We start from the raw sequence: 12,114 nt of genomic DNA on the forward strand, positions 1-12,114 counted from the left end.
TACATTATTAGGCTTTTGCGTCAGGTCAGACCTAAAAAAAAAAAATACCTGGTCCAACTGAGGTCCTGTCCTTCTTACCTGGAATCTCTGTTTCTTCTCTGTCATCTCAGTAACTCTGCTGATTTCAAGACTGTTCCGCTCCCTGCATCTTCTTCATCTCCTGTTTCAGGTTCCCCTGCAAGACAAAAACACAGTGCCGTCATCCTGCCGTCAATAGAAAACATGCTTTAGCTCTCTGGAACACGTATTTATACTATAACGCGTGTGATATGTTTATTCACCACTAACGATCCTTAGACAACATTAATACTATGGCTCATACAACTGGGATGTGATCAGGTATTTTTGTGGTGTGTTGGTATGTGTGTTTGGTAAACACTCCTCTGTTTCTCACCCTCAGCTCCCTCTCGGCCTCTCTGATGCTGACGCAAGCGTGGTCCCGGTGCGACCCGATCACGGTACACACGGTACAGACACGCACACTACACTGACGGCAGTAGATTCGGTTCATCTCCTGGTGTTCCGGGCACCTGATGACAATGTAAGTTATACTTCAGCTTGCTGCCAGTTGTTTAATGATTTGTCATATAATAAATTAAATAAAACAATCGTCAACTTTAAATTAAACGTTGAAACACAAAGTATTTACAGGAATTCAATACTTTACTGAAAATACCGTCCAAAGTTGTTAGGAATTTCACTTTGTGCAGCTCAGAAAAGGAAATTCAATTGAGATTCTCCCCAAAATAAGAGTGAAACTTTACCTCCAGGGTGAGGTGTCCTCCACAGGGGGTACCAGGGTGTGGCTCTGGAAGACAGGGGACTCCAGGTGAGGCCGGAGGTGGTCGGAGCACATGGAGGCTCCACACACCAGGCAGGTCTTCACCGCAGGGAGAGAGCCCTGGCTGGGGCAATAGTGGCAGGGTAGGAAGGTCTCCCTAGAGGTTTGACGAGCCAGGCTGGGGGACAGGTTGGTACGTCCAGGGGACAGGTTGTTGGCAGCGCGGGTAGGAGAGGTGGAGGTGCCGATTGGACCAGATCTGTTGGAGATCTCTGGAAGAGGCTCCCGCTCAGCTTCAACAGGCTTCTCCTTCGTAGGGGTGACTAAACGTAAATGGGTTGTTATGGTCGTTTCAGCAGGATTCTTGGCGGGTGTGTACGGATCTCTTGCAGGGGGTAGAGGTGGGTCCAGCTCAACGGCGGTGATTCTTCTTGGCGATGTGTTGGTCATGTGACCTGCTGCTGCTTCAGGTGATTTTCTAGGGTCATTCAGTGGTTCTCTTGTAAGAGGTTCTGTTGCAGCAGGGGGTTCGTCCAGCTCAATGGGTGGGTCTCTCCTAGGGGACCTAGACCTATCACGTGTCAGGTCCGGACCTCTGACGGCGACGGACGCAGTACTAGACGGTTTGGTTGCTAAGGAGAATGGTGCTGCTGGCACCTCCTCCTCACTGGACAACTCGACGTCAGACGATGTGTTCTGATTGGCTGAAGAGGAGGAAGAGGAAGTGGCGGGTCTCTTACGGTCACCAGACCTTCCCCTGGAGTGGGAGGAAGAGGAGCTGCCAGTGGCTTGTCTCTTGTTGTCGTGAAGATGGCCTCCTGGGACAGGAGAACTGGCTGGTCTCTTCCCTAACAGACGCTTGGATTGAGAGATGGAGGCTCTCTTCCCAAGGGTCCAGCCCGCCGAATTGATCTCAATGACATCCTCTTCATTGGCTCTGCCTTCTATACCCAACACAACATACATAACACAAATAAATTAGTAGTGATTAGGCCTACTTAGGTTACATCAAAAGGACACAAACCTAGCTAAATCTAATTGTATTTGTCACAGCACAGAATACAACAGGTGTAGACTTTAAGCGAAATGCTTGCTTTACAAGCCCTTCCCAATGATGCAGAAATACAAAATGATGGGAAATATCATAAATATCATATTATTTTAAGATAGAATAAGGTCGATTGATTTTAAGGCAAGTCAATGGACTTCAGTAGACTTTGACCTGTGTCGTTACTCGTGTGCGTCAGTCAATATAGCGTAATATTGTTGTTAATGTTTCTATCATAGCCAAGTCATCATCACCATATTAAAACAATGTGTTAACGATGTGTTATTGTTTTAAACTGTAGGCCTAGTACCATTACACAGGTACATCTTCCCCAGCAGTAGCCTAACTTTGGAAATGTTCGTTCCCATGACTAGTCAGCGAACCTGGGGTGTATTTATTACGTCTTGGAACGGGAAACCGTTGACCGTTTATGAACCAAACAGAGCAAACGGAATGAAGCGTGGAGGGACCTATCAGAATTGGTCCAATATTAAATTCTCGTTTTCGTTGCAAAAGGTTTTCCGTTTGAAATAAACGGTTTGTGTTACAAAACGTTTTGTAACAGAATCGGCGTAATGAATAAACCCCTGTCTCGTTGTCCCCAGCCTAATTGCGCATGGGCAGAAGTGTCTGGTGAATTCGGGAAGTTACCTGTCGCTGAGCTGGTGCGTGTATGTGCAGGCGCTTCATGTCGCCACGGACTTGCGGTAGTGTCTCTCTTGAACCCCACCGGTAATGTCTTGTACTCCTCCTTGCACTCGGGGCAGTAGTATGGACCGGTGGGCGAACCACTCCATAACTCCTGTATACAGCAGTAGCAGAAAATATGTTTGCATCTCAGCGCAGTCGGATTCCGACATATACCGTGGCACAAAGGACACACCGAGGGCTCGCAGTCCGGGGTCGGCAACGACTGACCCATTTTGCCCAGTAAAAAACGATATTTGTTACGTTTTTTTTGTCAACAACACGACAGGCTCGACCTCCAGGAAACGAAACCGTAAAATTAGGAGGAGCCAAGTGTTTGAATTACGTCCCCAGTGTAGTCCTGCACACTGCGCCCCACTCTTAAAGGTACAGGAAAACAATGTCTCCTCTGACCCAAATACATGTAGCTCGTTAGGTCGACAGATCAAACTACGCAGAGGTCTGCACTAGTGTCATCATTTGAAGAAAACATACACACGAGGAAAAAGCATGCGTACCTGTTGCCCTACCCGGCAGTTTCAGGATGGCTGTGATTGTGAGGTACCCAAGGGGTTAAAATCATACTGGCCTCTCACCATTTTAACGTCACATGAAATACATTTTGAATGGCTTGTAAACATAGATTGTGGAAGTTAATCTCTGAACATAGGTCTACTCTAACCTTTCAATTATTTCTTCATCTGGTTTACTAAACAATTCCAATACGTGTTCTGTGTTTCATTCATAGTTTAAATTCTCCAAAGTGGCCTGGGCTTCTGGAGCTCAGACGTGCAGTAGTACGTGTAGAAACAGATAGGTCGCGTTTTGAAGTGTCAGTCCTATAGCAGGTCGCGTTTTGAAGTGTCTGTCCAATAGCAGGCCACGTTTTGAAGTGTCAGTCCTATAGCAGGCCACGTTTTGAAGTGTCTGTCCTATAGCAGGTCGCGTTTTGAAGTGTCTGTCCTATAGCAGGTCGCGTTTTGAAGTGTCTGTCCAATAGCAGGCCACGTTTTGAAGTGTCTGTCCTATAGCAGGCCACGTTTTGAAGTGTCTGTCCAATAGCGGCCTTTTTCCAAACTGGGTCCTGGGGATCCCAAGGGTTGAACGTTTAGTTTTTTTGCCCCCAGCGCTACACAGCTGACTTAAAATAATAAATTCATCATCAAGCTCTTATTATTTGAGGGGGGGAAAAACTAAATGTTAATCTCCTCCCCAGTCCCACTCGTGCTTAGGTGTTTCTGAGTGTACTGATATATAAAAGTAGGACACATGACATCACGGACACTTTTTTTTTTTTCTAAAACAATTTATATGCAGAATTGTGTCTATTGTTGCCCTCTTATTGGCTAGAATGGACCCACCCACCCACCATCCTGTCTCAGCCTCCAGTATTTATGCTGCAGTAGTTTATGTGTCGGGGGGCTAGGGTCAGTTTGTTATATCTGGAGTACTTATCCTGTCCTATTCGGTGTCCTGTGTGAATCTAAGTGTGCGTTCTCTAATTCTCTCCTTCTCTCTTTCTTTCTTTCTCTCTCTCTCTCGGAGGACCTGAGCCCTAGGACCATGCCCCAGGACTACCTGACATGATGACTCCTTGCTGTCCCCAGTCCACCTGGCCGTGCTGCTGCTCCAGTTTCAACTGTTCTGCCTTATTATTATTCGACCATGCTGGTCATTTATGAACATTTGAACATCTTGGCCATGTTCTGTTATAATCTCCACCCGGCACAGCCAAAAGAGGACTGGCCATCCCACATATGCTCTCTCTAATTCTCTCTTTCTTTCTCTCTCTCGGAGGACCTGAGCCCTAGGACCATGCCCCAGGAATACCTGACATGATGACTCCTTGCTGTCCCCAGTCCACCTGACCGTGCTGCTGCTCCAGTTTAAACTGTTCTGCCTTATTATTATTCGACCATGCTGGTCATTTATGAACATTTGAACATCTTGGCCATGTTATGTTATAATCTCCACCCGGCACAGCCAGAAGAGGACTGGCCACCCCACATAGCCTGGTTCCTCTCTAGGTTTCTTCCTAGGTTTTGGCCTTTCTAGGGAGTTTTTCCTAGCCACGTGCTTCTACACCTGCATTGCTTGCTGTTTGGAGTTTTAGGCTGGGTTTCTGTACAGCACTTTGAGATATCAGCTGATGTACGAAGGGCTATATAAATAAATTTGATTTGACCTGATCTTGCCTCCTCCCGACCGCCTTCCATGTTTTAAGACACGTTATTTTAGAGCTGTGACACACTGGTCTGGACAGGAGGCCTTTAGTAAAAAAGGCATCATTTGCTCAGAATTGGAGCCGACACATTGGTTGGTTCTCTCAACAACAACGACAGGACTTTGTGTTAGCCAGACTAACTCATAGGTGAGTCCCATACTGGCATGTTAAGTCAGGGAGCATTAATAAAGTGTTATAATGGCAGAGGGTTTCAACCACACTACCTCTTACAAATTGGATCTGACAGAACATTGTAACGACCCTGGGTTTATAAGCGAGGATATCGGACTCTGCCTCCCGAGCATTGCTTTTGCGTCACAGTCGATAGCGCGCTGGACTTCGGGCTAGAAGGTCGAGGGTTCGAGACCTGCTCCCTGCCTGTTTCATTACAATGTGAATGTTCTAAATATAAAACAAGGAACAGAACCTGGTATTCCCAGGCAGTCAGCCGGCCAAGTACTAAACAAGCCCAACCCTGCTTAGCAGCCCAGGTCGGGCGGTTTCAGGCTAGTATGGCCGTAAGCAAAGGAGTAACTCTTTCTACACGATAAAAAGTTGATGAGTCCCTGGAATGGACCTCTTCCAATTCCTCTCTGTTTAACTTTTATTTCACCTTTATTTAACTCGGCAAGTCAGTTAAGAACAAATTCTTATTTACAATGACGGCCTACCAGAAGGTTAAAAGGCCTCCTGTGGGGACGGGGGCTGGGATAAATATAAATCTAGGACAAAACACACATCATGACAAGAGAGACAACACAACATAAAGAGAGACCAAAGATAACAACATAGCATGACAGGAACACATGACAATACAGCATGGTAGCAGCACATCATGGCAGAAACACATGACAACACAACATGGCAGCAGCACAATATGGCAGAAACACATGACAACACAGCATGGTAGCAGCACAACATGCCAACACAACATGGCAGAAACACATGACAACACAACATGACAGCAGCACAATATGGCAACACAACATGGTAGCAACACAACATGGTTGCAACACAACATGGTTGCAACACAACATGGCAGCACAACATGGTAGCAGAACAACATGGTAGCAGCACAAAACAGGGTGCCAACATTGGGCAAATGACAACAGCACAAAGGACAAGAAGGTAGAGACAACAAAACATCACGCAAATTGAAATGTCTTTCAATATTGGCTTTACAGAAATATTTAAATAGAGATTGACAGCTTCTAGTGTAAAAAAAAAAGCATGTAGAGGTCTAATTTTTATCATAAGTACACTTCAACTGTGAGAAACGGAATCTTAAAAATTCAGAATATCACATTGTATGATTTTGAAGTAAGTAATTTGCATTTTATTGCATGACATAAGTATTTGATACATCAGAAAAGCAGAACTTAATATTTGGTACAGAAGCCTTTGTTTGCAATTACAGAGATCATACGTTTCCTGTAGTTCTTGACCAGGTTTGCACACACTGCAGCAGGGATTTTGGCCCACTCCTCCATACAGACCTTCTCCAGATCCTTCAGGTTTCGGGGCTGTCGCGGGGCAATACGGACTTTCAGCTCCCTCCAAAGATTTTCTATTGGGTTCAGGTCTGGAGACTGGCTAGGCCACTCCAGGACCTTGAGATGCTTCTTACGGAGCCGCTCCTTAGTTGCCCTGGCTATGTGTTTCGGGTCGTTGTCATGCTGGAAGACACAGCCACGACCCATCTTCAATGCTCTTACTGAGGGAAGGAGGTTGTTGGCCAAGATCTCGCGATACATGGCCCCATCCATCCTCCCCTCAATACGGTGCAGTCGTCCTGTCCCCTTTGCAGAAAAGCATCCCCAAAGAATGTTGTTTCCACCTCCATGCTTCATGGTTGGGAGGGTGTTCTTGGGGTTGTACTCATCCTTCTTCTTCCTTCAAACACAGCGAGTGGAGTTTAGACCAAAAGGCTCTATTTTTGTCTCATCAGACCACATGACCTTCTCCCATTCCTGCTCTGGATCATCCAGATGGTCATTGGCAAACTTCAGATGGGCCTGGACATGCGCTGGTTTGAGCAGGGGGACCTTGCGTGCGCTGCAGGATTTTAATCTATGACGGCGTAGTGTGTTACTAATGGTTTTCTTTGAGACTGTGGTCCCAGCTCACTTCAGGTCATTGACTAGGTCCTGCCGTGTAGTTCTGGGCTGATCCCTCACCTTCCTCATGATCATTGATGCCCCACGAGGTGAGATCTTGCATGGAGCCCCAGACCGAGGGTGATTGACCGTCATCTTGAACTTCTTCCATTTTCTAATAATTGCGCCAACAGTTGTTGCCTTCTCACCAAGCTGCTCGCCTATTGTCCTGTAGCCCATCCCAGCCTTGTGCTGGTCTACAATTTAACCCTGATGTCCTTACACAGCTCTCTGGTCTTGGCCATTGTGGAGAGGTTAGAGTCTGTTTGATTGAGTGTGTGGACAGGTGTCTTTTATACAGGTAGTGAGTTCAAACAGGTGCAGTTAATACAGGTAATGAGTGGAGAACAGGAGGGCTTCTTAAAGGAAAACTAACAGGTCTGTGAGAGCCAGAATTCTTACTGGTTGGTAGGTGATCAAATACTTATGTCATGCAATAAAATGCAAATTAATTACTTAAAAATCATACAATGTGAATTTCTGGATTTTTAGATTTTAGATTCCGTCTTTCACAGTTGAAGTGTACCTATGATAAAAATTACAGACCTCTACATGCTTTGTAAGTAGCAAAACCTGCAAAATCGGCAGTGTATCAAATACTTGTTCTCCCCACTGTACATCAGATAACATGGACTGCCACTCATACAGGTAAAGATACCAGTACATAACTTACACACATTTCAGAGTTCATACTGTATATTGTTATTGTGTATATATTTCCAATCAACCATTTAATTTTTTTAACAACTTTATTACTTAGCTATTTATGGATATTTTTGTTTAGGAGAGCTTGCAAGTAATCATTTCACTGTACCGTTTACACCCTGTATCCTGTGCAAAGGAAGACGAGAGCGGCCATGATGGATACCGCCATCCTCCTGCTTCGTTTTCCATCGGTGCTGACAGGGGCTACCTCATGTATGCTGGACAGCCTCGTTTCTGCAGGAAGTGTAGCACGTACGGGCACCTCGCGGATGCCTGCACACAGACAAGGTGCAGAAACTGTGGAATTATTGGACACACAATGAGGGATTGCACCGTGCCAAAGCGCTGCAGTCTGTGTAACTCAGAGGACCACCTGTTCCGTCACTGCCCGAAGGCAGTCCCCTCTTACGCCAGAGCGGTGAGCGGGAAAAGAGCGGAAGGCGGGAAAAGACCAGATGAGGGAGAAGGCATGGAACTACGCGCTATTGAGGAGGTTGTGGATGAGATAGTGATGGAGAGAGAACTGCGAGAGTCAGAGGAGAGCGGGAGTGAGACGCCATCATCATCTCACGAGGAGAGAGGAGAAGCGGACAGAAGTTGGAATAAGCAAGTGGAGGAGGAGAAGGGAGAGCCCACTGCGCCCGCGGCTACCGAGAGCTGGACAACGGTGAGAGAGAGGAGAAAGTGCGCGGTGAAAAGGAAGCAGATGAGCCCTGTTTCCCCACTCATCCGCATGGAGGCGACGGAGAAGTCCGCTTTGGGGGGGAATCGCTTCAGTTGTTTCGAAAGCGGGAAGTCTGAGGAGAAAAGCGAGGGAAACCTGGGCAGCGCAGAGGAGTCTCTGCTAACCCCGTCAGGCGCGGCCTCCATCGTGAGCAGCGGTCTGGCACCCAGTGGGGTTCCAGCACCCACGCAGATGGAGGGGGAGCATGAGGAGGAGGACAGTGTTTTCCCGACCCCTATCTTGGTGGACAGTCCTCCGACTGGAGACCATCGTTTCCCAGACCGGCCGCCAAATGAGTTAATGTACTTAAAGTGAGTTTGGAAAATAATGTCATAATTAGATAGTTGTCTTTTTCCCTCTTTACCTCATGTCGTCTTTTATTAACCTAGCTAGCATCAATGTTAGAGGGTTTAGGAACCCAGTTAAAAGGGCGACTGTTTTTTCCCATTTGTCCTCCATTCGCTTCTCTGTGTGTTTTTTACAAGAAGTACATTTAAAAGATCAAAATGACGTGGAGAGGTTTACGCGGGAATGGGTTCAGGGAGAGTCGAGGTGGAGTGTCGGAGGGGTGCATTCTACAGGGGTTGGTGTTCTATGTGGGAATAGGGATTTAAAAATAGTAGGAAGTTTTTCGGCAGTACACGGGAGGGTTTTAATAGTAGATATCGATTGGAAGGGTAAATGTTTTAGATTTATTAATGTATATGCACCATCGGCACCCAAGGAAAGGAGGGAAATGCTTAACGACCTAGACGCTATTTTTATGACAAACAGACAGGTGTTTATGGGGGGAGATTTTAATGTGTCATATGACCGAGGTAATCTAGGCGGGCATCTTGTAAAAAGTCTTATAGGTAAATATAATTTGGTTGATTCTTATAGAATGGCGCATGCGGATGATCCCGGTTTCACTTGGGGAAACAGCAGGGGCTCGAGGAGCCGAATAGATTATCTGTTTGTTCCGCGTGAACTCCGTGTGTCCTCCGCGTGCGTTACACCGGTTTTTTATTCGGACCACAGTTGCCTGTCTGTGACAGTAGAATTAAAAACAATTGAATTTGGAAAAGGGTATTGGAAAATTAATAACGGCATTTTACATGACAAAACTTTTGGGACAAGATTCAGGTCTTTTTTCCAGGGCTGTGTAGCTATGAAACCTTTTTATTCCACTGTCATAGAGTGGTGGGAGAGCACAAAATTAAGAATCAAGAGTTTTATTCAGAATTTTTGCAAAGACAAAGTACGTAATAACCACACAGAATTTTATAAATTGCAGAATGAACTAAAAGATCTTCACATCCAAGGAAATGTAAATGGTGGTGGGTTAGATAAAGACAAATTGGGTATCCTGCTGAAAAAGCAACACACATTATTTGAAAAGAAAGCTCGAGACTTCATTTTTAAAAGTCAGCAAGATAAATGGGAAAATGATGAGAAGTGCTCGGCATATTTTTTCAAGCAAATTAAATCACTGGGAAAGAGGAGGACTATTTCGGCTTTATTGGACCAAGATGGGGAGATGGTTGAGGATAGAGATGGCATGCTTGGTGTCGCTACACACCACTTTTCTCAGCTATTTCAAAAACAAACAATTGATTATGAGAAAGGAACTAAATTTTTAAAATGCGTGGATGTGCAAATACCTTTGGATATTAGAGACCAATTAGAAGGGGAATTGAAATTAGATGAAATTTATATGGCACTGAAGAGCATGAAAGATAACAAAGTACCAGGAGTGGATGGGCTCTCTAAAGAGTTTTACATTGTTTTTTGGGATATAATTGGATGTCATCTGTTGGAAGTGTTTAGAGGTATATTTGGTTTAGAGCAAATGGGAGGTTCGATGTGTGAGGGGGTAATCTCACTACTGTATAAAAAGGGAGACCCCAAGACATTAGCAAATTGGAGACCGTTAACAATGTTGTGTGTTGACTATAAATTATTAAGCAAAGCCGTAACTAATCGCCTATCTTCTGCCATGGCATATGTTGTTGGTTTAGACCAAACATGTGGTGTGGTGGGGAGAAGATTAACCTGGAACTTACAATTGCACAGAGACGTTCAAGCCTATTTAGAGGAAAGGCACCTGCAAGCTATTACTGTGAATTTGGACCAGGAAAAAGCCTTTGACATGGTAAACCATGAGTTTTTGTTTAGAATTATGGGGAAATTTGGGTTTGGAAATAATTTTATGAAATGGGTAAACATTCTGTATAGTAATGTGGGTAGCAGGGTAAATATTAATGGGAATATTGGAAATATTATCAAGCAATTACGAGGTGTCAGACAGGGTGACCCTCTATCTGCTCTATTGTATGTTTTATATATTGAACCTTTCGCATGCGCAATTAGGAAAAATTATAACATCAAAGGCATCATTTTACCTGGAGGGGAAATGCTAAAAATATCGCAATATGCGGACGACACAGTTTTATATTTACAAGACGACCTGAGCTTGAAAGAGTCTATCAAAGTCATTGATGAATTCTCTGTTGCGTCTGGGTCGAAGATAAACAAGAATAAAACAGAAATAAAATATTTGGGACAGTGGAAAAGGAGAACGGACCAGTTATGTGGTTTGACTGTGTGCACAGGACCAATGGTTGTGCTCGGCATATCTTTCGGAAATGAAATTAAAGATGACATGTTTAATTGGAAAGAAAAACTATTATCGATTAATAAAAGATTGGGACTGTGGAAAGTCAGGCGACTATCTTTTAGTGGGAAGGTGTTAGTGCTGAAGGCGGACATTCTGCCTTCATTACTTCACCTTGCATATGTGTTTCCCATGCCGGTGTCGCTAAGAAAAACTTTTATACGGGTACTGTTTAATTTCTTTTGGGGGGGATATGAGTACATCCGTAGAGATCGGATGTACCAGCCTATAGAGGCTGGTGGAAGGGATTTCCCTCATATTCCTCTCAAGCTAGATGCGTTGTTCTACTCAAACATTTGTAGTCTTTTGTCGTCTTCTGTACACAAATGTCACATTTTAATAAAATTCTGGCTGTCTGTACCGTTAAGGTTCATGGTGAAGTGGGATAATAGTAAGCCAAAAGCTGAAATTATCCCGTTACATTTTAAGAAAATAGTGGAATGGGCAAGGAAAACCCCTGTCTGCAAAGTAAAGGAAAATGTAATCAACCACAGATTGCTATACGCCAAATTAATAGAAAATTGTCGTCCTAGAGACGGATTACCAATATCGCCTTCCACCTGGCTACGGACACAATTAAAAGGGTTAGACAACAGACTGAAAGATTTTAATTGGCTTGTTTTACACAGACGTCTTCCGGTCCGTTCAACTTTATACGATCATAATTTGACCCTAAATAAATTCTGTCCCAGGGACAATTGTTTCGCAATTGAAACAATTCCACATGTTTTATGGGAATGTTCTTTTGCTCAATCAGTTTGGGGGAAAAGTAAACAATTTTTTGAGATTTTAAAAAACATTGATTATGAAGGGGTTGCCAAACTTGAAATAAAAAATGTGGAAAGGGTGCAATTATTAGCATTAGTGACTCTGGTGTCCCTTATCAAGACCAAACTTTGGGAGGCCAGATGTGGTGCAGTTAATGACACCCTCAAGTGGTCACCGACGGGATTGGTTCAATTTATAAAACAGGAAGTTTGGAAAAGAATACAATTTGAAATAGATAAGGGGGGCATTGCATCAGTAAAACAGAGATGGAAAGGGATTTACCCGTCATTGTAAATGTGTTTATAACCAATATATAATTGTTTTACATAGATACAATTGAAATGTAATCTAAGCCTTTGTAGATA

General features: G+C 44.3%; 1 protein-coding gene and 1 long non-coding RNA gene across 4 annotated transcripts in view; one reads left to right on the forward strand and one right to left on the reverse strand.

The window, feature by feature from the left end:
• Positions 1-85: 85 nt before the first annotated feature.
• Positions 86-3,070, reverse strand: LOC110510475 (putative protein TPRXL). Of its 3 annotated transcripts, XM_036960550.1 has the most exons (4): positions 2,481-3,067; positions 765-1,725; positions 395-530; positions 86-175 (listed from the first exon to the last, which is right to left on the reverse strand). In XM_036960550.1, the coding sequence occupies exons 1-4, from the start codon at positions 2,749-2,751 to the stop codon at positions 125-127; spliced, it is 1,419 nt and encodes a 472-aa protein (XP_036816445.1). In that variant the 5' UTR covers positions 2,752-3,067; the 3' UTR covers positions 86-124. The 3 variants fall into 3 exon arrangements, with proteins under 3 accessions (XP_036816445.1, XP_036816453.1, XP_036816438.1); XM_036960558.1 differs by lacking the exon at positions 395-530 and having other exon boundaries at positions 127-175; positions 2,481-3,066; XM_036960543.1 differs by lacking the exon at positions 86-175 and having other exon boundaries at positions 214-530; positions 2,481-3,070.
• Positions 3,071-3,440: 370 nt separating this feature from the next.
• The window catches only part of LOC110510476, a 46,454-nt gene continuing 37,780 nt past the window's right edge, over positions 3,441-12,114 (forward strand). Inside the window, exon 1 of the long non-coding RNA XR_005039211.1 lies at positions 3,441-3,488. This is a non-coding gene — a long non-coding RNA (uncharacterized LOC110510476). The remainder of the gene's footprint in view (positions 3,489-12,114) is intronic.

Source organism: Oncorhynchus mykiss, chromosome 2 (genome assembly GCF_013265735.2).
Source record: "Oncorhynchus mykiss isolate Arlee chromosome 2, USDA_OmykA_1.1, whole genome shotgun sequence".
NCBI lineage: Eukaryota > Metazoa > Chordata > Actinopteri > Salmoniformes > Salmonidae > Oncorhynchus > Oncorhynchus mykiss.